General features: G+C 37.1%; 1 protein-coding gene across 5 annotated transcripts in view; it reads right to left on the minus strand.

Annotated features, from left to right (window-relative positions):
* The window catches only part of LOC100893442 (rho guanine nucleotide exchange factor 10), a 70,591-nt gene that overhangs the window by 5,492 nt on the left and 39,187 nt on the right, over positions 1–25,912 (minus strand). Inside the window, exons 4-22 of one of the 5 annotated variants that reach the window (XM_030986661.1) lie at positions 22,522–22,697; positions 20,608–20,787; positions 17,822–17,938; positions 16,578–16,670; positions 15,789–15,959; positions 14,312–14,365; positions 13,008–13,040; positions 11,704–11,709; positions 8,427–8,518; positions 7,685–7,854; positions 7,124–7,230; positions 6,102–6,238; positions 5,446–5,537; positions 4,326–4,450; positions 3,783–4,114; positions 3,133–3,284; positions 2,106–2,248; positions 1,253–1,424; positions 150–422 (exon numbers count right to left, since the gene is read on the minus strand). In XM_030986661.1, the coding sequence (XP_030842521.1) occupies positions 150–422; positions 1,253–1,424; positions 2,106–2,248; positions 3,133–3,284; positions 3,783–4,114; positions 4,326–4,450; positions 5,446–5,537; positions 6,102–6,238; positions 7,124–7,230; positions 7,685–7,854; positions 8,427–8,518; positions 11,704–11,709; positions 13,008–13,040; positions 14,312–14,365; positions 15,789–15,959; positions 16,578–16,670; positions 17,822–17,938; positions 20,608–20,787; positions 22,522–22,697 (2,625 nt within the window). Of the gene's footprint in view, positions 1–149; positions 423–1,252; positions 1,425–2,105; positions 2,249–3,132; positions 3,285–3,782; positions 4,115–4,325; positions 4,451–5,445; positions 5,538–6,101; positions 6,239–7,123; positions 7,231–7,684; positions 7,855–8,426; positions 8,519–11,703; positions 11,710–13,007; positions 13,041–13,819; positions 13,856–14,311; positions 14,366–15,788; positions 15,960–16,577; positions 16,671–17,821; positions 17,939–20,607; positions 20,788–22,521; positions 22,698–25,912 lie in introns of all 5 variants that reach the window. The other 4 variants (XM_030986664.1, XM_030986663.1, XM_030986662.1 and 1 more) reach the window with 4 other exon arrangements.

A 25,912-nucleotide genomic window follows, 5' to 3' on the forward strand; every position in this document is an offset into this window, starting at 1 on the left:
GTCATCACTATCCTATCATCATCAACATCATCATCATCACCATCATCAACACCATCATCATCATCATCGTCATCACTATCATCATCACTGTCATCATCATGATCATCAATACCATTATAATAACCTCAACCTCCACCACCACCACTTACTTTCTTCATCTTCCTCCCTCGACGAGAACAGCACCCTATCATTGGTCCTATTGAGCTCCATGGCTATCAGCATCCTGACTGGGCCCTTATGGGTGTGGTACGACACCATGGCGGGGCCGTTGACCAGGGGAACCCCCTCTAGGCGTGGCAGGGGGAAGTTGACCAGGATACCGGTGTTGGTACCCACCCAGAGGGAACCGTAGCAGGCTAGGAGGGTGGTGACGTGGACAGGGGTAGTCATGTGGAGGCTGGATTGAGCCCTGGGCGTCACGCCTATAGAAAAGTTGAAGAAAGAGATGAGAATGAGAATGGATCAAAGTGCTAAAAAATAACAGATGCAACATAAAAGCCCAAAAAGGTTAAAATAAAAAAAAAAGGTAATGTTTACATCAATGAATAGGTATCTTGATTACCACAAAGACAATATTTTATGCTGTGAACAGCAACAATGTGGCAGGATTTAAAAAAAAAAAAGAGGCCAAGTACCACTAAACCCCTTGGTTTCATGTTATAACAAAACTTCTCGGTGTAGTAGATATACAGTGTAATGTAGATCAGATTTCCAATTTTGAAGGTCAAATGCAATAATGCCATACCGGTATATCATTCAAATCTTTATAGAAATACAGGTTTTAAACCAATATTAGACAGGGCCTTCATGACCAAGGCATGGAAAATTGAACTTTCTGTAAAACATCCACAAATCTGATCTCTACTAAATTAGAATAAACTCTTTCACAATTCAAGTCATCACTTTTTCATCAATCAAAGAGTACAATATATCATCTGCTAAGAGCAAGAAGGAAATTATTTCTACAAAGCCCTTTAAACTCTTGAAAGATGATATCGAGGGGTCAGTGACACAAAGACGTAACTCCATTTTGGCCATTTTGAGAAAAAGTGGCTTGTGTGTCACTGAGCACTTGGGCCTTAAGCAGTTAAGTCTATGTTTCACTAGCCATTGACTTCAATGGGTGGAGTTAAGTCTTTGTGTTTCCTGGAAAGCCTACATTTTTCTGAACATTTTGATATAAAATACTCATTTTGGCAAAATATGGAGTTATGTCTTTGTGTCACTTATTTCTGTCCCTAGTCCCACTTACTTGCAACCATGCGACCTATGGGACTGCCTACACTGATGTCTTGTAGTAGCTCCATAGTCTCTGTGTGGAAGAGACGTATGCTGTCACATTCAGCGAACGAGACCCAGACGCCTACTCCTGCGACCACCATCTTATCAATCACCATGTGAGGGTCGTGGGCAGAAAAGCTGACCTGTAGGGGGAATCATTAACACTGTTAAAGTGGAAGTCCATCTTGATCACAAGTTTATTTCAAAGCCTGTCTACACTAGTTTGGCCAGGAGGGATTAGACCACCCTGCTGATCACTGACAGATGGTTATCTCATCAAATCAGCTCTCAATTAACATAAGAAAAAGAGGATCATGGGGGGGGGGGGGGGCAACAGGCACTGCCTAGGCATTGTTTTCTGTATAGAGGGAGCAAGTAGCTACAAGTAGTGCAGTGGGGCTTTAAAGCAATATAAACAGATACGGCTAGGTAAAAGTTTGAGGGAAATCCAAAAAATGATCAGAAAATTTATGTTTTTGAATTTGTATCATTTAAACATACATACATGTAATGTACACTGACAAATCTGAGAAAGAAAATTAGGGAATGAAAAAATAAAGATAGGGAAGAGAATGGATGAAAATGAATAAAAAAGGAATAAATAAATGAACAGAAAAAAAGAAAGATAGAAAATGAAAGAGGAAGAAAATAAAAAAAGGTAAAGGAGGAGGAAGAAAAGGAATGAAAAAAGAGAAAGAAGAGAATGGATGAAAATGAAATAAAAAGGGAATAGAAATTGATTAACAGAAAGAGAAGAGAGAAAATGAAAAAAAACAATAGGAGGAGAAAGAAAAGGAATGAAAATGAAAAGTACAAGTTCTGACCTGTTTAAATTCACTCTCTGTGTCTATGAGATGAACCTTGTTCTCACATCCACACCACATATCATTACGGACAGGGAGCAGACATGTTGCAGCGCCCTCGCCCAGCTGAGATACTCTAGGCTCCTTTACTTTCCATTCTCCTTCTAACAAAATAAATAATAGAAAAATGAATTACTGCTCTATTCTTTTAGAATAAAAAGTAAAGGGATACATAGTGGGTATATTTATCACAAGGTGCCCAGTGTTTTTCCTTAATTATCCTTGATTCTTCTCTGAAATTAATATTAATATTAATAGTGAACATTTGTAATGCGCCATGTCTGTCAAAAATGACACTCCTGGCGCAGTTGTGTGGAAATTGTGGGCATATGACCATCAAGTAATTCAAGAAAGAAAGTAAAATACACATAAGCTTAAGTTTAACATGCTTCAGGACATAATTTGCAGTAATAGAATGATACAATACAAAGCATATTGCAGTAATAAAAGTTATATAAGGGTAGTACACTGTAAGACATTTTAAAATTCCAGGATCATGAAATGGTTTGTTTTACACAAAAAATTCATATTGGCTAATCATCAGGTGGATAAGCTGTTTGGATGCTGCATATGAGACTAACTACTTCACTTGGAGGCAATGAAACTGCTTGAATTTTCTTTGATTTGGGAATCTGATCCAAGGTTGAAGTACAGAATTTGGTTAGTGTAAGATATTAACCATAGAGCAAATGTAGCTAGCGCACGTATCAAAAAACCGATATCTTCCGAACCATTAATCTGTTCAATATGATTTCAGTAGAACTATGTTACTTTATGCTAATTCTGATTTCTTTTTAATTTGTGTTTCCATATGTTGCAATAAACTATATTTCTCGTATTTATACTGATTTATTTTTCAGATTCAATATATCACGTTATGCTATGTTATATCTTACATTATGTGTTATTAATTTTGTTTGTAAACTTTTGTAATTAACTTTTGTATATGAAATAAACCATTTTGAATTGAATTCAATATGAATCTCACCGTGTGTCCTGACATAGATGAGTACTGAGCCGTTGGATAGAGACATAAAGACTCTGTTGTTGAGGTACTGAATAGCTGAGATGGGATGGCTGGCCTTGAAGGTAGCAAGGGGCTCACATTTGTCAGACTGGTTTATTCTGTAGATCAACACCCTGTGGAAAAGAAGAGTTGGATTTAAAAGTGGTAACATTTATCTCAAATGACGGCTTTAAAGGCATTGTTTAGAATCTGAGGCAAAGATACCCAATCCCTTTAAGTTACTTTTCCTTTGTGTTGTTACTTTAACTATTGTAATATCCTCCTCATTATCGTCATTGTCATCATGAACATTATCCTTTTCACAATCAGCTTCAACTGATACACATCATCCTTATAATCATAACAGTCATCTTCATAATAATCTTGATCATGACCTAATCTAATTTTCATTTCATCTTTCTCCTCCTCATCTTCTTCCTCCCTCTCCTCTTCCTCCGCCTCATCTTCTTCCTCCTCTTCCTCCTCTTCCTCTTCTTTCTCCTCTTCATCACCATCCTCATCATCATAATTATCATCAACCACTGTCATAATCATCACCACCACCACCATCTTCCCCCATCTTGCTTCCCCTCTCCACCCCTCTAACTACCCTTGACCCCATCTCGACTCACCTTCCTGTCTCAGTGCCCATCCACACGGTATGCCTGGTGAAGCAGTAGTCACTCTTCCTCTCGCTCTCCCTCCTGTTGAGGTACCCACCCATCGGTCCTGGCCCGTTCCACCCCGGAACGCACTCCATGCACATGACACGCCCCTCAGTGGTCTCAAACGTCTCTAGGAGCTGCGGAGAGGGGGGCATGAACCCAACCAGACTGACGTGACAGGTCTTCTGGTCCGAGTTGCAAACCCAGAGACAGTTTCTGGCGCCCTCGTTCTGTAGCATACCTTTCCGTCGGCTACGGTGGCCTGGTTGCTCTAACGGGCACAGTACTGAACACTGGAACTAGACAAATGAGAAAGGAAATACATGGATTGTAAAGCAGTGATTCCCACAAGCATTAAATTTCAACGATTTTCATAACAAGATACCTGCAATATCCCGACAACTGTCAATTTTACTTCGTTTATTCCAATTATCCCAACCTTCCAAAGTAAAAGTTAGAAATATCTAAATATTCAGTATGCTTTTGTACCGAAGGACCAAGCATTCTTACCTTAGCTTGCTGTCGTGTAGGGAAGACGGGAAGAGCTTTCATGATGAGGGGCACGCCAAAGTTCATCTCCGCGTGGGTTGTGTCGCCCTCGTCTGGTGCATACCAACCAGGATTGTTGTGAGGCTCTGAGAACAAACAGGTGAAACAACCTTCAATTGTGTGTACTACTCACCATATAATCCAACAAAGGACATCTCAGATGACAGTTTACTCTTTTTAATTCTCCACAGATTTGTTTGTGTATGTTGTTTCTTTTTTTGCTTCCTCATACTCATCTCCTTTCTTTAGTTCTTCTTTCTCTCTAATTCTCATTCTTAATCCTTTTCATCTTCTATTTCTTACTTCTTCTATCTTTTAAAAAAACTTATTTTGGTTAGTTATTCACTAAAGAGAAAAACAGCATTCAAAAGGGAAAACATAACAGTCCATCCAGGTTTAAACTCCTTACTTGCATGTACATGTAGTAGGTCCTTGTACAGGTTTTAAAGAATACATGAAGGGAATTGATTAATGGTGATGTCTTAGATCATCTAGATTAACAAAGAAGAACCATATGGCAGCCGTGCTAAAGCCAGGGTAATAATCAGGAGCGCCAGGAGGGTCAAATCTGACTGACATGAGCACTATACAAGAACCCATTATTATTATTATTATTATTATTATTATTATTTTACTACTTCATTGACCTTTTCATACCCTGCTATTCTCCAACTTCTTCTCCCTCCCTCTATATATCTATTTCATCTTCATTATAGGCCATCCCTATTAACCGATTGACTGCTGAAATCTCTTACTCCCATAAGTTTAGTACATGGACCACCCGGTTACAGCAGGCAATGGGTTTCTATTGCTCCTCTTCTTATCCTTCATTTTCTTATACAGTCAAATCTGGTTTAGCGACCACTTGTCTACAAAGATCACCTGCCTATAAAGACCACCTGTCTACAAAGACCACCTGTCTATAAAGACCACATTTTTTGTTTCCCTTGAAAAAATGTTTTCTCATTGAAACATGTACTAAAAGGAACCTGTCTACGGTACAAAGACCACTTTTCTTGTCTCCCTTGGGTGGACTTTATAGACAGGTTTCACTGAACATGTTCCAGTATCAAAAACTTACTCATTCCTAGTTTAGCGGTCTCTAGAGCTGTGATCCAATCCAGTTTGATCTTAGCGCTAACAGCATCAAAGACGAGTGTCACTCTCTGCTCCCTGCATGCCAAAAAGAAATTAGAACAGATCAAATATTGGACTGTCTCCAAATTTAGTCTTGAACTAGTAAACAGTTCAGTACTTTGTGCTGAATGTTAAATAATCATGAATAAATAGCAAAAGATGATTGTACTTATGTTTTAATCAGAAAATCTTCCAAAATGATTTTTTTTCTTTCTAGAATTGTAAGCAACAATGATATTCATGGCAGCAAATTTTTGCAAATCACTATTACTCAGTGTCGTGTCATTCGTAATCCAATTATTTTATTGCAAGCAATTTTCATGAATCTCAAGCAATCGTGAAATTTGCAAACATATTGCGCAATATACATGTACAAACACCATTGTGCTTTTTTTTCTTTCCATAAAAAGTGAGGTTTTAGTTATTATCTTTCAAATTATCTCTAGTAATAACATTGAGAAGAACCAGGTGCACACAAGATACTCCAATATTTTTTCTCTTGACTTCTAGATCAAAAACATTTTAGTTTTGAGCTCTGTATTAAACTGAGTTGATTAACTAAAATATAAAATGGATCAAATAAAAATAAGAGCGACTTACATCTGAACTGAAGGAAGCGAGATCTGTATTTTACTGACATCTGCCTGCTTGATTTCTTGTCCTTTCTTTGTGATGAGTTTATTGATAATCTCACTCCATTCATCAATATCATCTCTTGTGAGGACACCATACGTACCCTGCAAGGAAATAGGTGAATACTTCAGTTAGGCTAGTCATTTAATTTACACTATCTATGAGTTGAAGTTAGCGCCTTCTGACGTCTGCCAGCTTGATTTCTTGTCCTTTCTTGGTGATGAGTTTATTGATAATCTCACTCCATTCATAAATGTTATTTCCTGTAAGGACACCATACCTACCGTGCAGAAAAGTAGGTGAATACTTTAATCAGTAATTGCATTGGAATTATGTTACCTGGGAGTTGAAGGTAGCACCTTCTTCTACTTTAGGTTTACACTCTGTTTTGTATGACATAGTAGCTACAATACATGTCATACAATGTACATATGAACATTTGTACAGTAACGTTATACAATTTTGGTTTTATATAATGATGACATGGCCATGCACCTGATTTGATTTTTTATCAAACTTTTGTTTGAAATGATGCTCAAAATTCTGTTTTCACTCCATGATGTATCATCAAGACTTTCAAAAAAAATTATTACTCATCTATGTATTTTAGCCATGTACATAAATATTGCTATAACTCTTGGAGGCTTCTTCTTAGACGTTGGCGACCATGGAATGCCACAACTCTCTGTCCCATATTCTATGAAGTAATTCATTCTCCCCGAGATCAATTCCACATTCAAAAATCCCACTCCGTAAGCTACTAATCCACAGAATCCTCCTACCCCTACTCCTCCCCTTGATTCTTCCAGTCAGTGCAAGATTTTCCAAACCATTCTTTCGAATATGAACATGATCCAAAAAACTCAGATGTCGACCTCTTATATTATTCAGAAGCTTTTGTCTTGTCTCAAAGACATGAGGGGCAAAACAAGGGAAGGGAAGGGGAAGAAATCCTTTCAATTTTTTAATTTTTCAATGACATAATGTACCTTGAGGGTACCCAGCAGTGCTCCTAGCTGCTTGACGACGGCAAGGTCATGGAGGAGGTCATTCCTTTCCTGGTAGAGCTGCCTTGTGGAACCACCGTACAGGTATTCTAAAAGAGAAATAGGAAATAAGCATACAGATTAATCTCCTATTGTAATTTTTGTGTGTATAATTTACAGATACAAGTGTGAAATATTTTGATGATCCATCAATGATCTATTATGAACTGTAGTTGAAATATCTAAAAAAAGGAATACCCAATTCAAACTGAAGTGGTTGATAGAATTTAACCAAAAAATGCTCTATACAAGGAAAATTATTATTGAAAAAAGATATTATTCAGTATATAATACAAGATATTTTAAAATTTCGTCTTTTATTATTTCTACAAAACCATTTGGCAAAACATATTATCCAAATCTTGTTATTGATATAAATATTTAACCATATTTTTTTCCTTGGTTAACTCGCCCTTTTCATCACTTGTTGCAACATTCCCCAAAAATGTTTGAATCACCTTTAGATTTCTGCTAATATTAAGAAAAGATGAACTCCGTACATACCATGTTCATCCATGTGTTGTGTTGTGATCTTGAGTTTGCCAGGCTCTGAAGACATCTCGATATCCGTCCCTTCTATCGTTGGGTTGATCACCTCTACCTCGGTCAATGGAACGCTCCATCTGTGTTTAAATCTGGGCATGTCCATTGATCCTGGGGAGGATGGCTGGCCACTAGATGGGAGGGACAGAAACATGTGTTAAATTTGCTCAAAACTTTACTTGTAATTTATCAATGTTAGCTTTCACTACAAATATTACCACATTGAACATACTTTTATCACTTTTTTTCTTGATGACAGTAAAATAAATAAAATTAAATTGGGAAAAGTTTCACACACATTCCATTACTGCTTGGCTAATGATACATTTGTAATAATCAAGCATAACATTATCACAGTTCTGTGTTGTCTTGAAGATAATCCTCTGTAGATTGTTAACAAACTGTTCACGTGCTTACATCTTATCATCAGTAAACTTAAATCCCGTCTGCACTAGTTTGGCCAGGGGGATTAGACCTCCCTGCAAGGTCACTGACAGGTTGTTATCTCTTCAAATCAGCTCTCAATTAACATAAGAAAAAGGGGATCATGGGGGACCAACGTGCGCCGCTTAGACATTGTTTGCTATATAGAGGGCGCAAGTAGCTATAAGTAGTGCAGTGGGGCTTTAATTTATCTAGATTTTAAAAGACAGTGATCTCTTCGGGCCGAGATGATCAAACGCTCCATGCTAGGTATACGTACTTGTTGAGTACTGTAGTGCATACGAGTAGATCGTTGAGCATGAAGAGACGTCTCTCCTTGCATTTCAGCTCCTCTCCTTGACCATCGTAAGCCTGTAACAGGATGTGAACAGATCATTAGGTCATATGTGAATGGGCTATCATTAGATAATATGACCACTAGCATATCTGAAGAAGGGGTGGGTTCGGGGGTATGCCACTCCTGATAGATTATGTTTTAAACCAAAAAACAGTGGAGGGACATTCAACTAGTAACATGATGTGGACAGATCATTAGATCATATGTCAACGGGCTATCATTAGATAATATGACCACTAGCATATGTGGAGAAGGGGGGGGGGGGAGTGGGGGTGGGGAGATATGCCGCGACCCCTTAGATAGATTTTTTTTTAAACCAAAATTTAACCAAATAATGCAGGGACATTAAACTAGTAAGGTACATGTATGCTCCAGTGGGTTAAAGAATCATTTAAAAAATTTATCATTCTAAAATAGTTTGCTCTTTGAAACAAACAAAATTACAAACAAATTCTCAATAAACTTTCTGCCCTTGCTTGAGAAGTGGTTATCATACTATTTTACATCATTGAAAGCTCAAGATGTTTTATCCCTCCTTGGGGTAAGGTCTGGATATGCCACTGACTGTGAAACATTATCATGTACACACAGTAGCTGCATGTGCATGTTAGAAGGGATGTGGACAAATGGCTGGCTTTGGCAGAGAAACATTACTGTTGGCAAAATGTTGCTTTTTCTGAGCAGCTTCATAAAATTTGATGTCAATAATATGTCAAAATCTATTTTTACTGAAGATTTAAGATTGAGTTAAATACCTATGGTAAAACTTTATCCCTGTATAAAATTTGATTAAATTCATAGTTTTGGATGCAAATAAAGACAAGAAAGTGACCACTAGGAGTGACTTCAATTATTAGACTAACTATTTAGAAATGAGTTGAAAATATATACTTTTTGATTTTTATAACTGATTGGTTCTAGAATGTTGAGTGCATGCATCAAAGTATCATATTATTTCAAGGTCTACATGAGCCAACAAAGTTGAAATGGGAATATGGGCAACATGCATGCATTCAGAGGGGCAGATCTAGGATTCCTTATAAAAGTATAAGGTGGGAGACTTCAGGAAGAAAAGAAAGATTTGAGGGAAAAAAAAAAGGAAAAAATTGATTGTAGGCAGAAGAACACAATTTAAAAAAAAAATAAATAAAAAATATTTGTTTATTTATTATTATTAATATCATCATCATCATCATCATCATCATCATCATCATCATCATCATCATCATCATCATCATCATCATCATCATCATCATCATCATCATCATCATCATCATCATCATCATCATCATTGGGGGGGGGGGGGGGACATATTCCCCCTCTAAATGCTTATGCAAATAAAAGTATGCTACATACTTGTAGGGGGGGGGGCACAATGCCCCCTGCGCCCCTGGATCTGCCCCTGTTCATTTCACCTACATGCTTTTAATATTGCTAATCATGCACAGACTACATTACACATGCACATTCAATATTTACCAATCGTGCACTGACTACAATGTACATTAATCTAATATTTACATAAGACAATTCAAATACATGTAATTGATTTGATTTATGCGATGTCTACAACATGCATGCACAACAAATATACAGCTCAAATAAATGTACATGTAATTAAATAAATCAAAACCATAATACGGCACCATGAAAATGGAAATTCAAGAGAGATTAGTTACCACCAAAAGGTTTTTTTTTGTTAACACATTTTTGGTTTGCACCCAATAAATAAAGTTCGCATGCCAGATCTGTGATTGAATTTTTAATTATTTTTTTAATAAACTCGTATATATAATACCAAACATAAATTTGAAATCAATTTCTGTCCACTGTCACTTTGAAGTGCACATTTGTTACATAAAATAATCCGTCTTGTTGAGATACTACACTGTATGTGTCTATCAAATACAAATTAAAACATATTTACTGGTTATAAAAACCATATATCTTCAAATTCACTTAGGATGATGAATGCAGTCAAGCTATCAAATGCCCCAAATTCTCAAATTTAAAGCTTAAAAAGTAAGGAGGACAACATAAAATGTCTCCATTACTCAATTTTAAAAGAAAAATATATATTACAATGAAAATTTTTAAGAGAAGTATATTCAATCTGATAAGTTTGGCCGGGATAAAACACCCCAGAAAATTCTCTTGGGTACACTTTTACTAAGCTCTGAGAAAAAAAAATCAATATTAAATGCTCGCCATATTGCCTAAGAAGAACATACTACATGTACATGACAGACAGAACACCTGCAGAAAAACATAGTCACATCACCACACAACATCAAGTGATGCACTCCAAAGATAGGGTGTTGCTATGGAAACAGTATTGAGTTGAGTAGCCATGGGAACCCCTCAATGAAAGACTAGGTTCTACCACCACCCACATGCCGGCAATCAGTCAACCTTCATAGCGCTCTACTCGTTCGGTCGATAAATCGGCACCCGGTCGATAAATCACATCACACGATTGTTCATGTTCCAGTTCTTCCATTATTCAAAAACAAAGACATCTACAGAAGTCAAATCATTTCTGATTAAAGGGGAACAATCGTCAAAATTTACTAATGTTTCAGGTGTTGTTTACAGCGCTTTGTAAATGCAAGGAAATGGCACTGTATTTAATACCTTCAGGATTGGATTGGATTGGATTGGATTGGAGAATTGTTTTGCTCTGTGTATTTGGGGTTTCATGTTGGTATACTACAAATAAAATACCAGCTTTACATTTATATTACTTTTATGAATATATAAGAACTCTGCTTAGACTTGTCTATAGGAACAAATTAACCCATAATCTGCTTTGGTTTGATAGAACAATGAGTAGATTGCCACAAGCAACATTTGTCACACACACATTGCATATATGTAACAAACAGCTAAATATTGAAACAATGTGGGAGTTTGCAATTTCAATTGACAGCAGATAAAGAGTTGATTACATGAATAATCAATAACTTTCCCCACATCCATGAAGTGTTCCTAAACTTTTCTCAAACATGGCTCAACATAACTTGCAATATAATGAAAGAGAGTAGAAACAATGGGGTTTATTTGTTGTTGCAGTTGCCATAGCAACAAGTAGAATGAAGGATTGCTTTACAAACAAGGAAGACTGATTACTGGCAATGAGGAACTAAAATATCAAATACAATCATAAATATCAACACAAAACAATCATACAGGAACTCACTTGATCCTAAATATGAATATTAAATGGGTGGAGAGAAAAAATGGAAAGACAAATAGGGGTAGGTGATTAATTAGGTACTAGACAAATGCATATCATACATTATGCATCATTCCAGGCGAGTATATGAAATTACAGAAAGTAGGGTTATCATGTATAGTTGATATTCCATTCCTGGCTTATATGTACACATACATACAAAATTGAAAGAGTAGAATATATCATTCAAGAGAAACAAGATGAATAAAGTGCAAATAGTCAATGACATGTATCTCAAACGTGTAAGATGGTCTATGAGATTGTCCAAACAAAATCTTATGGGTAATTTATAATACATTCTGTAGGGTGAGAGAATACAATACACCTAGAATTTAGAATAGATGTTCTTGTCTCTTATCAAAAGAGTTAGGTACTGAAAATTGTTACTTAGCCCAATATCAGTTGCATTAAATGTTACCCGAACTTTAGTAACATTAGTTCCACTTCAAAGGATTAGTGCACAACACAAAGACAATCATTTTTCTGGTAAATATAACAAGATTGCTGTCAAGAATTAGATGTTAACACATTTAAAAGAATTTTCATATCTTCAACAAATATTATGTTAAACAAGCTTGTTTTGAAAATGGATTACAAGGGGAGGTAGCAGTTATTCTGTTATTATTTATAGAACTATGAGGGAGAAAATCCAATTGATTAAATTACATTTCAATGGTTTTAATACCGGAAAGTACACTAATATTAAAGAAATTGTTATTGTGTTTTGTAACTAAATCTGTGTTGTGTGCTTTGAAAAGAAACACCCCCTGTTAGCAGTGGTAAGACAATATACTAGTTCTGGCAATGGTAGAAAGTCAACACTGGTCTTGAGCGTGACTTTATGGATAATTCCATCAGCTAAGACTCAGAAGGGCATTAATCCATGTATTAAATCATACTAAAGGCCTTTTAGCTCTTAGCTGATTATGTTAGAATGGAAAAACATAATTCTTAGGATTGCTGAGCTATTTAGCTCTGAAATGCACCAAGAACTATGGTTTAAAAAAACAAACATCCTAGTATTACATACAAATCGTAATGAAATCCTGCTTGTTCGAAAGCAAATCCAAAGTCTCATTTATGAAGTATTTTTTACACTGTTAATAAGTCAATACCAGTAAATGATCCTAACATAGACATACAAAATACAGCTAAGACAGGTAAAACAATCAAACAATTAACTGTTTAATGAGGGATAAGTTGGTTAGGTAAAAACACTTCAAAACATGTCAGGATGAAAAAAACAAAAACATTTTCAGGGGGCTTACCGACGCTCTGTGGCTTCGTGGTTTGACGATAACCTTTGACATTAAAGCATATAATGTGGAATAATTTATGTGTATAATAACAGAATATCATCACTGGTTTAGTGAACCTTTGACCTTTGACTTTGAAGCCTAAAACGTGGAATCATTTTTGTGTTACGTAACAGAATATTGCACTGGTTTCGAAAATCTACTCATCTCCTATACTGAGGCGTATACTCGTATGTCTGGTTGCAAAACCAGTGATGATTTACTGACCAGTTTTCTTGAAAAGGGACTGACTTTTGACCACATTTATTACCTGAATAAAAAGGAGTTAGAGCACCAATTATGAAGAGCTAACGGTTGAACTCTTTACCTCACACAAATTACCCTAGTTCAGCTGCTGAGTAAATACAAATTAATCACCTGTAGAACAGGAAAGCAGTAGCACAAACCAGAAATATTATATAGATTTTTTATTCCCCTTTTACAAACAGAACCCAGAAATTTTTTTCCCATTTAGATTGATAGTAAAGAATAGAGGATTATAATTGCCAACAGAGAACACACTGAGCCCTTTTCAGTAACATAACAAGAAAAAGAAATAATTATAAATTATCAAGAGTCCATTCCATGTTAATTTCAATGATGACCATATTCATACTACAGTCATGCTTTCTCGTCAGAAAGATGAATTAAGATTCCAAATGAGTATGACAATAGTGCAAAACCTAGGTCTGTTAGTGCATTCAATATGCATTCATAAATACAAATAAATATCATTTTGCATTTTTTGTTTTTAATCAAGCCATGCTTTTTGGATGCTTCCATACCTGCCTGTAAGAAGGACCTCTTAATCTGCATCTTTTCTGAGTCATATAAAAGAATAAATCAAAGGCTAAAACTCTCCAAAATATACAGGGGGTGACAACTTTCAACCATATTTGAATAAAGTACATGAAGCATAATATTATTTCACATCAATTTTAACCTCATATAAGTTAGGCTAAGACCCATGAAAAATGTGTTTTTCTGAAAAAGAATTGTATTCAACAGGTTAATATAAGTACAATAGATTCTAAGTGATGTACTTATTTAGAACTTTATTTTGTCTCCATGCCCCCCCCCCCCCCCGAGCAAAAAAAAAAGTTTAATGAACATGGTATTCATGACAGCAGGTTTCAAATCAGCATATTTGATTGGTGTCGATATTCTAGATTCCGGCTTCAAATGTTGTGTAAATGCAGCCAAAATGGAACTCTTTATTGCTTTTTGCATTGAGTGACTAGTTCCTTTAAATAAAATGTCTACTCATATCTACTCACTGTTTGGAGCATGTCATCTTGCCTGATGAGCCATCGATTCCTCTCTGAGGACATCTGAAAAAGAAGAAGTAAAGAAATAGTTTGCAATAATTTAGAAAATAATCAGTATATTTTGCGTGAAAATCGTATTTCAAACAGTATGTTTTGCATAATATTTAGAATTGGTATAATAGTGTGCCAAATGTGAAGTATAAGTATAAAGAATAGACTCTCTTTACTATAGTTATGTTATTCAGTAACAGAATAGCATGATTGTAAGTATTTCCCACATGTATAAGCTCAAGAAGTTTAAGTGAGATATTAAAATTATTACATGTATGTGCTTTACCCGAGTAGGACTCCTCGATTCGTATCAATAATTTTTATATAATGAGATAATTGTTGTTTCATTATCAATGATGTATGATTTGGTTTTATATTGTATGGAATGAATGCCATAAAGAAAGCTACAAAAGTAAACAAAATGATGTCATGATGAAGAAATTATCCCAAGTGCACAGCCTAGAAAAACATCAACCATAAAGAGGTGTACCCTGGGGCATCCTTTAGCACTTCTCGCTAAGAGAACTACATACCTACGACGACTACTTGACATTGAAGCTCCCGAATTGATTGACAGCATATTGTCTCTCTACACCTCTAAACTAAGTTCATAAATAAAAGGGAGCCCTCTAGAGGCCAACCAAGGGCAGGCATCAACATGGGGACGTGGCATTGGGGTTCCTGATGCGCTCTTTGACGTCATCAATTGCTTGACGATACCACCTATACAGCGATAGAGAGCTCCCCCATGGGTATGCATCTCAGAGAACTTGACATTGGAGTTCTTGATAAGGCTGACATTGAAGTTCTTGACAAGCTGTCTGGCAATGCCTCTGTCTACATTATATGACCTACATCGTAGAGCTATCAAGTCCCCAGGGGCTACAATTAGCATTGAGGCTTGTGATAAGCTGTTTTACAATGCATCACTGTAATTATAATAGCCTACCATCATATGGGCAAACGCACCAGAGGGCAGCCAGCAATGACTTACATTGACCAGTTAGAAAAAGACACCTGTCTACCAAGGCAGGAACTCCCAAATATCATGGGGAATAGAATGGAATGGATAAAGCTTGTCAAATCAGTGCGAGTATGCTCGACCTAGATGTACCATCATATTCTGATGAAGTCTGCTATAGCTACAAATGTAGGTACATACCTCGGAACAGAAGCCGAGGTTTAGGTTCTCAGGTACATGAGCAGTTACACAGAACATCTGCACCTACATAATATGATTAAACTTGTAGGGCTAGAAATGTGGATGTATACGTTGGACGGGTTTGACCGTTTGACATCATGTCTGTGTTCACTTTGCTTTTTCCCCTTAATATTGATGTCACTAGCTAGGGTCTCAAGTTCAGGTGTAGAGGGCACACAAATATTAGAACTATCGAAAGAGAACCCTCTAAAAGTTACCCAAGGGAATACATACCTTTGAGGAGAACTTTACGTTGAGGTTCTTGATGAGCTGCTTGACGGCATGTCTCTGCTCACTCTGTTTCTTCCTCTCGTTGAGGACACTAGCTAGGGTCTCCAGTTTGGTGAGAGCCAGCTGCAGGGGCATCCTGTCTGGGTGCCCTTGGTGTGTCCTCTTCAACAGATCCTGAGTAAGAAACAGAAACATAAGTATATTGTGCTTTTGATGCTCAATGAGCTAAACACCATACTATCTCTAACTCTGGACTATTACTATCGGCCTTTTCTGGGCTACAACAATTCATGCTATTCATTTAGCAAGAGGGGGGGGGGGGCAGTTTGCTAGTATTACATCATCTGGATTTGAACGACTTCTCTAAAAACTTCTCCAAAATTTCCATCTTGTCATGAATTGAAGGGAGTTACACTAACATTAATAATACAACTGCCAGTTGCTATGGATTGTTTTGTTTTGTTTATGTTTCGTACCTCGTACTTGATTTCTCATTCCTCTTTAGAAGGAAAATTTACATCAGTTCAAAACAGAAAGCACACAATCTGCAAAAAGACTTGTGGATGGCCAAATGCAAGAAATCAAGCAGCTGTCCACTATATATTGGACCATAATTGTTAACTTTTCAATTATTCCTTTTGGTAAATCTCCCCTGAGTTTCTAGAAGTATTCAAGGTGCATACTCTCTGTTGAATATCTTTGAAACCAAGAAGATCCAAAAAAGAAAGACACAGAGAACAAGACTTTGCCAAAACGGTGATGGTTAAATAAATTAAAAGTTCTATGTTTTACCTGTAGAAGACAGATGAATTGTGGGAACCGCTGAACTGGTTTTAACATGAGACCGTACAGACTCAGACGGTCACTGCTGGATTGCTGACGACTCTGAAAGAATAAGATCAATTCAAACATAAGTAGTGTTTTGCGATCTCTCTTTACCTGATTCAATATAGATATTTTTAAAATTCAGAGGGGTGTTTGATCAATAAGCCAGTTCACGGTTGCAGTCTGAGCATGAGCAGATAAAGGTCATTGCAGAACAAATTTTGAAATACATGGAGACAAAATACTGGATACGTGCTCATGAAAGTTATGTAACATTATTCATTCATGCACAGTCAGTGCAATCCATGGTACACAGGTGGAGGTATTCTTTGAAAAGGGGGAACAAAGGCTATTTATATAGCACATCCATCACTGTAGGAGTGATTTTTTCAAAATGTGCAATGTTGGACCTCTTCATGTTTTGAAGATCTGTGGATATAAGGGGGTCATTGCAGTAAGGTGCTAACCGTGAACTGGTCTATAGAGGAAGTCTTCTGACATTTCCATTGAGTATGTCATAGTTGCATGCTTGAAATTTTCAATCTTGTAATTGTCATCATTGTCATCATCATCATCAAATCTCTCTTCGCTTCTTCTCTCTTCTACATGTATATCTCCTCCCTCCCTACATCCCCTTCTATTTCTCCCTCCCTCCCTCTCTCTTTCAAGCAGGTGTTCTTTTGTGAAGTATCTGGTATGTCCATTACCTCTATGAGTTCCCTTAAAGCTGCTTATTCTTCCCCCGTTTCCATCTTCACGCTCTCCCTCTTCACCATTAACACTACAACCATCATCACAATCATCTTTATCACAATTTTCACTACTATCACCACCATCTCCCCCCCCCCCTCCACCTCTCTCTCTCTCTCTTTCTCTTTGTCTGTCTGTCTGTCTGTCTATCTGTCTGTCTCTCTCTCTCTCTCTCTCTCTCTCTCTCTGTCTCTCTCTGTGCCTGTGTGTGTGTGTGTGTGTGTGTGTGTGTGTGTGTGTGGGTCTGTCTGTCTCTCTCTGTCTTTGGCTCTCTGTCTGCCTCTCTCCCCTCCTCCCTCCCTCTTCTTCTCCCTCCCTCCCTCCCTCCCTCCCTCCCTCCCTCCCTCCCTCCCTCCCTCCCTCCCTCCCTCCCTCCCTCCCTCCCTCCCTCCCTCCCTCCCTCCCTCCCTCCCTCCCTCCCTCCCTCCCTCCCTCCCTCCCTCCCTCCCTCCCTCTCTCACCTCAATGAATTCCCTGAAAGCTGGTTTCTGTGAGGCTGTCTTCTTCACTGTCTCCATGGCATGTGTGAAGTTATTGACGTACGCGCTGTACACCTCCAGGACCATGGCCTTGGAGAACTGAATAGAGGGTGAGAAAATCAAGAATCATTAGAGAGCTCGGAGGTGAGGTGGATGGGTATGAAGGAGAGTGAGAAGTGGTAGGTATGAAAGACCATGATGTATGTCTTCATCAGCTCAAGATCGCCAAATAGCCCGCTACTTCTGATTTGGGAAATAATCCTGAAGTTACAAATCGCGTCTTCATCAGCTCGAGACTCGACCTCGAAACTTGAAACTTGAGCTCACAAAATTAACTCAAGATATTTTGTTCAGCGTTCGCGCATAGTGCGAGTCTTCAGGCTAATGAGGACGCACTGCCAAATATCGAGATATTTTGCCAAATAGCGCGATATGTTGCAAACTAGCCTAAGATATCTTGGGATGATTATCTCAACCAAAAATCCTGCTAATTGCAACTTCAGGCTGATGAAGACGCAAATTAACTGGATAATTTGCGATCTGGATAGTTGAAATAGCAGGACATTTAGCAATCTCGAGCTGATGACGACATACCTAGTGAGAGGTATGGGAGAGCATGATGAATTGAAAAGGAGTATGATGGTGGCGGGGTGAAAAACAGACCATAGGGATCGGAAGTTGGAAAAATGGGGGGGGGGAGCAAGTGGTAGATAAAAGGAACTATTACATCCAGGAGCATAGCCTTGGAACAACTGAAGAGAATGTGGGAAAATTAAGAGCTATATTAAGAGAGCTTGGAAGTAGGAGAGAAATCAAGAGTCATTGGAAGGCCTGGAAGAAAGAAAACAAGAAAGGGTGGATTGTGGTAGTTGAAACGGAGGGAAGAAAGGATTGGATAATGACGTTTTTAAGTTCTGATAGCAGAGGGAAGGACCACAACTTTGAAAAACTGGAAAGGTGAGAAATGGAAGTCATTAGCAGACCTAGAAGGGGAAAGATAAAGAGTAGATAGAACAATGACAGTTAAGAGAAAGGAGGTAATCAAGAAAGGGAATAGTAACTGATGTTTTAGCAATTGTCAAAGATGTAGGAATTCAAGCCTTGGAGAACCAAGAGAAGGTCAGAAATGGGAGTCATTTGAAGACTTAGAAGGAAAAAGATAAAGAGTAGATGGAATGATGATAGTTAAGAGAGAAGTGGTAAACAAGAAAGGGCATGTAAATGATGTTTGGAAGATCTTCAAAAGAGATGAAGGATAGGAGACAAACAATGTCTTCGAGATTTGGATTGGTGAGAAACAGCAGTCATTAGAATGTCTGGAAGAGGAAAACCAAGAGGTGGGTGAAATTGTAACAGTTAAAAAGATGAGGTATAAGAGAACAAAGTAGTAACAAAGGCCTTAGGGATCTGAAAAAGGTGAAAGAAATGTAAGAATCAAATCCTTAGAGAGCTTGGTGGAATGAGTATTTGAGAGTCATTGGAAAGTTACTGGTTAAGAGAAGACCAATAACAGACAACTGCAAGATATAACAGAGCGTGTACAGAAACGATGAATACAAGGTAAGCATTAAAATTCAATTTTAACACTGTTAAGCTAAATAACAAACAAACATAGTATAACAATTATGATCAAAGTCATAAAGAAAAAGAGTTCAAAGCATGCTTCCCCCAGTTGGAGGTCTGTATATCCCTTTAACTGTTGCATCCAATCACTGTACACAAACTCTATTGATTCCATTCATACCCAAATTCGACACGACTTCTAATATGACAGCGCTTCTTTCTTTCACACGTACACGCGCCGTTCCCGGCTGGAATATTGCCTTATCGATCAGCGCTCATGAGGAAAAGCAGGAACATTATGTGGAGACCTTTCATTATTGAGTGCAACTGGGTGTTATGAATTTGTTAGCGGGCATTGATTTTTGCCAAGGTGAATACGAGCCGCATGCCCTACACGTACCTGGGCTAACGAGGGAGCTATCTTATATTGTCTGTTCGGAGCCAGAGGGGCGTTAAGTCATATGCTTCAACACCGTTAATGCCCTTCTGGCTCTCTAAGACGATATTGAGATGCAAGGTAGCTGTTGCAAAGGCCTCTCTCTCTACGCAATATCCAACGTCCCCTTTGGGTGATAGGCTATTCTTGTAACATGTAATATACTAAGAAATTAATATTTTATGAGTGATATCTCAAGTAGTAGATTGTCAAATCACACGATGGATGTATTGATTACATGGATTTGCTTTAGGAAATGTACCATCAACACGTGTGATTAACTCTTTTATTCGTAATATTTTGTATCGATTGACAAATTTTGTACATGCACCTGGGCCATGTTTCACAAAACTTGTTATCGAAAACAAGTTACCACAGTTGATGTATGCTACTTAAATCAGAAGATCTAATTGGCTATGAGCGACTTTATTAGAGATCTATGGCATTTGATACTGATATAAAGAGCCAAAAAAAAAGTAAAAGAAAGATGGAAATAAGAGTGTAAAAGAGTACAATGAGAAATGAAAGAAGAAAAGAAAAATATCAAGATAGAAAGTAAAAGTGAGAGCACGAAAGAAGAAGATATACAAATAAAGAGAGAGAAGAAAAGAGATGGAAAGGTGGAAAAAGTGGACAATTCTAGAGTGAAGAGGAAAACAGAGGAAAGATTAGATCATACAAGAAAAGACAGAAAAGGTGACATTACATAGTGACATCAATAAAGGAGATAGAGAGATAGAAATCAAAGGTCAACCGCATAAAAACTCACCGATGCTACAAAGACATCGCCGATCTGTTCGATGTTGTCCCATTCCTTTATTCGACTAGCGAGGGCGATCTGGAACATTAGATGACATTGGTAGATGCCCCTCACGCGATAGAAGATCGTTTTCACCTTCTCCTTCTCCAACAATGGGGGCTCACTCTCAAGCAGGGGCTTCTCGTAGGCCTGACAATACAAAAAGGAAAAAAATTACAAATATAAAGAAAACAACAACTTTGAGCAAATGCTGTAACAAGATCTGTAGCTTATTGTTCAACTTCAGATAAAAAGAAATATATTTTTTTTTAAAAATCAAAAAATCATTGAGCATTGACTAATGATGCGGTAATGATTCTGGTAAAACTACCATTACTAACTGGTCATATAAAGCTTCTTCGTGTTTTTTTAATGCTTAAATTGTACAGGATACATTTCATTTCCCTTCAGTGTTGGTGCTATTAAAAACAAAACTGTTTGCATTGGGAGCTTATTAAAGTCCTTCTTTTTACTTCTCTAAATTATTTTTCTGACTTTGTTGTATTGCCAATTTTTATGCCGGTGGTAGGTATAAAACCACCCCATGATACTTTACCTCATCAGTTAACAAACAACATATGTCAAACATAACTTTTTTGCCTACTCTTGGGTGTTCTATTAATCAACTTTTATTACCATTGTTCTTTCCCCTCTCGATTTTCTTCTTCTTTCTATTCTTAAGGGGGATCAGAAGGTATTTGATTTTGAACAAGATTTCCATCGATTTGCGTCACAATCCGTTTCTCCCACTCGGCGCAACAATATATCTTCAAGTTTCTATGGCAACCAGGAGTATCTTCCTACACTTTAACACCTACTCATTCTTCTTAAGATTACAATTAATTTTATATCAAACCTTCCACCTCTGCAGCTGCTATAAAAACAACCAGTCAAATAGTAAGCCTGTCTTCATCAGCTTGAGTTTGCCAAATAACCCGCTATTTTCAGACTCGGGATATTATCCCGAAACTCAAAATTTCGTCTTCACCAGAACAATACGCTCATCACAAACTAGCTCAGACAGGCACAAATTAGCCTGCTACTTCTCAAATAGCGGGATATTTTAGAATCAATATTTCTCAGAATATTTTCTCGACTAAATATCCCTGGTTAATTTGTGATCGGGATAGTTAAAATAGCGGGCTATTTGGCAAACTCGAGCTGATATAGACAGGCTTATAATGTTCAGCGTCAGAGGGGCATTAACTCTCTGTTTACGACCTTCTGGCTCCAAAAAGATGAAATCATTTATAATTTTTTATCATGATTTTTTTATTATTCCACTATGATTTTGCCAAGGGGTAATTAACCTGAGCAAGCTTTTGGAGAGACACTTTGCAGGTGCTATTAATTTACTGAGGAGGTCATGATGCTCTCAAGTTATATAATAAAATAATAATAATAATAATGAACATTTGTATAGCGCCTTTTCTACAAGTAGATACAAAGCGCTTAATTAACATATACAATGAACAATTAACAAAATAGAAAGATATCTTTGGAATGTTCCATTATTCTTTTAGCGAGGGTGACTTATCAGATTTTTTTGATGGACCTCATAGAGCTTTAATTATACAATCAGTCAGTCAATGATATTCCATCACACAGTTAGCACAATTCTAACTCTATGTTATCCAATTTCTATCTTTGGAATACTCCATTATAAAGGATAACTTTTAGAGAAACTTGGCTAAGTTGATATTGTAACACCCTGCTAGTAAATAATATTTCATGTTCAATCTTTGGAATATTCCACTGTGTTACAAGGGACCTTACCTATACTAGCCTATAGAGGGACTTTTTAAAAGCAGCTATTACATAATCTGGCAGAAAATGATATCAAACAAATCTGTGGAATGTCTCATTCTGTTATGGGGATCTTACCTGGACTAGCCTTTGGAGGGACATCATATAATTCCTCTCACTGTCCACAATAGCTTGCACCACGTGTCTCCTCCCGATCTGTTCCAGGGAGAGCCCCTCTGGTTGCGGTGGAAGAGTCGGAGGGGGATGTTTCATGTGGGAGAGTTTGACATCAATATAGTGTATGTCATCTTTATCTGGAAAGAAGAAATATGGAATGGAAGGAAAAGACAAGAAAATTGTCAATACAGAAATAAAGGTTTTCATTCAATTCGGGCCAACATCAATAAAATCAGATAGTCTCTGTTGGTTTACATATATAAAATCATCTGCTTCAATGTAGTGTGTGTTTGATCTTTATCTGGAAACAGAAAAATGAAAAATGGATGGGAAGATAAGAAAATTGTTGATGCAAAGTCCTGAGACATCTTTAATAAAATCTCCACCCTCTGGAGAGCATTCTGTTTCTATGTAACCATACACATGCATGATTGCATGCGGAGGGCAGATAAAGGATTTCATCTGTCATACAAAGCTTTCAATCTTTCCCCCAGGAATAGACTAGCGCAAAGAATATGAATGTCTGGTCAAAGGATCTTCAGGGCCATGGCAGGGATTTGAACCAGGTGGCCAGTGTCATCAAACTTGTTATCAATAATAAATTCAAAAGAATTCTATGACAAATATGCTTTCAGCCAATCAAATACCATGATTTCAGTAGCTTATAACGGTTATCAAAGACTTGTTATTGAAACAAGTTTTATGAAACGGGGCCCAGAACAATTGATCCAAGTCAAGCAACAAGTCTTGAACTTTACCAACAATATCACATCTGTTTGGAACCAGAAGGACATTAACTCAAATACTTTAACACAGGGTTAACATCCTTCTGGCTCCAAATATCAGTCTGCAACTTTTTATTCAATCTCAAGTATTCAACAGATTGCTCTAATTTCTAAAAAGGGTTTGTTTGTGAACTTCTGGTAAGAGCATATCGATTTATAGAATGAACTCAAGCGGTCATTTTAAATTTTGCCTGAAATCAAACCCTAATGCTTTTCACAAGAGAGACCTAACCTAGATGCACGCAACGTTTAACATCATTACGTGAAGTCAATTACCTATTTCCATTAATTCATATAAATTACCCTAGTTTTCCATGATTGTAATTGGTCTCAGAGAGCTAATGGCGTCCAGGCTTTTAACCAATATATCGATATAAAAATTAGCTAGAAAGGATATTTATGTGTACACTGTATAAATAAAAACATATAAAAGAGTACTGGTAAGAAAAAAAAGAGAAACTATTTCCCAATTATCACTGATGCAAAGGAATGTAGTTTCCAAAACTGAAAAAATCATTCCTGTTCTACAGAGTTCATTTTAAAAGTGTTTCTACGTTTTGAATTTGATTTTGCATCATAACGATTTTTTAAATTGTAAATTTGTACCCCTCCCACCCCCCCCCCCCCAGAAAGACCCCTTTTTATAAATCAACTGGTTTTCATTCAGTAGAAGTATGAAACATAAAAAACAACAAAGTATGGAAGCAAAGGTTGCTTCATCTTTATCCCCCCCCCCTCTCTCTCTCTCTCTCTCTCGCTCTCTCTCTCTCTCTTTCTCTCTCTGATCTTCTATCTTGTCTAAATCCATCTCGCCAACTAAACATATTGTCTTCTCTAACATATCAAACATGAAAAAACATGTTTACCCTCAAATTGTCAAAACAATCCATACCAACAGTAAATCTGTATCTCATTTGATAAAATATCTTATCTTTGTTGATCCACTCTAATAATAAAAGGTAAATTTCACCTGCCTAGATCTTACAAAAGAGACAAACTTGTAGAGGATGTTCTTTTCAATTAGCCTTTTGATCACAACGTCACATTTTCCAGAACAACATTCCTGTATTTCTCATTTTTATTTCCCTTGTCACATTCGACCCTCATTTTCTCCTGTACTTCTTAAAAATAGATTCTCTTGGTTATAAGTCCACATTCTAGTTTCTTGTCACCCAAACTGAACCTTCTGAAATATATTTACTGTCTGCTGCGCCAAAAAAATCTATTCAGACAATTTGATTCATCCAAGTTAGGAAAGGAACAAGCAGGGTCTATTTTTCAATTACTCCAGTTTTCACAAAGTCAAAGCAGCACTTTCATCTCGCCGACATCAACATCTTTTTCCTTCTCCGACCTCAATTTTTTTCTTTTACAAGGGAAAGGAGTATTTTCTTGTCATTTCTATTGTAAGGAGCTCTTAAATTTCAAATCAAGTTATGCTTATTCAATCACGTGTAATCACCTCGTAGTCATATTTTGAAGATAACCTCGACCCTCTCTATTCAGTTTTGAAGACTATCTTCTTTTTTTTCTTCATCGAGCCAAGTATACAAGGTCAAACTATAAAGGCTTGTTCAGATATGAAGGGTTGACCGCCGTCAAAAAATAAATGCCACTTTTTTTTTTTAAACATGTAAATGAATCCCAGCCCAACAATACCGTCCTTTGGTAAATGGGTACCCGATATGCTATAGCGATACACATTTGGCCGCTCGGCTATGACCAGGGTAATAATGTTGGGGTGACACAATATGAGAAAGTTGCATAATTTATTATTATTTCTGATTAGGGATCCAAGCGCAAAGGTTTCATGTTATTCTTTACTTTCCTCATACCAGTTAACTTATCCCATATAATGCTGGGAAAAGTATCAGGGGTTTGGTTTTATTTGTTTATATATATATATATATATATATATATTTTTTTTTTTTTTTTTTTTTTTTTATATTTTTTTTTTGGGGGGGGGGGGGTTACTCCCTCTTAAGTAGTATAAAGAAGGGAGCCTTCAAGTATATCCAAGTTGTGTATTCCTTCTTCTTCTTGATGTAATGTCATAGTTTATTTTAAGACACAAAGTTGCTTTAAAAAATATAAAAAAGCATAAAAGGCAAACAAAACATGATGCCCTGCCGGAATATTATTTTTTTCAAAAGAAAGCAACCTCAATTAGGGAATGTGAATTAGGTCTGTCTTTTTATATACTTCTCCTCCTTTTAGCGCAACCTCTTTTCATCCATCAAAGAAAGTCTCTTCCTGCCTTCAAAATGCCAGCCACTTCAAAATGAACATAGAACTTGAGAACTGCCTTCTTGACAATAATTACATTCCAGCACATTCTCCTAATTAATGTCATCATTTCATGACAACCCTTACATCATCTTTCTCCGTCTTTATCGTGCCCCTTTCTTTACGTCCCCCGGAAAATGAACATCCCCGCCTTTGTGTGGCCAGGAACTTATACTTCACGTCAATACCAAGTTATGAAAGTAATGCTCGACACGCTCATTTCAATTACTCCACTTTACCAGAGGACAAACACGGGGCGCGCTCCGATGCTTTAATATCGA

Source organism: Strongylocentrotus purpuratus, unplaced genomic scaffold (assembly GCF_000002235.5).
Source record: "Strongylocentrotus purpuratus isolate Spur 01 unplaced genomic scaffold, Spur_5.0 spur5_scaffold_16, whole genome shotgun sequence".
In the NCBI taxonomy this organism is placed as follows: Eukaryota; Metazoa; Echinodermata; class Echinoidea; order Camarodonta; family Strongylocentrotidae; genus Strongylocentrotus; species Strongylocentrotus purpuratus.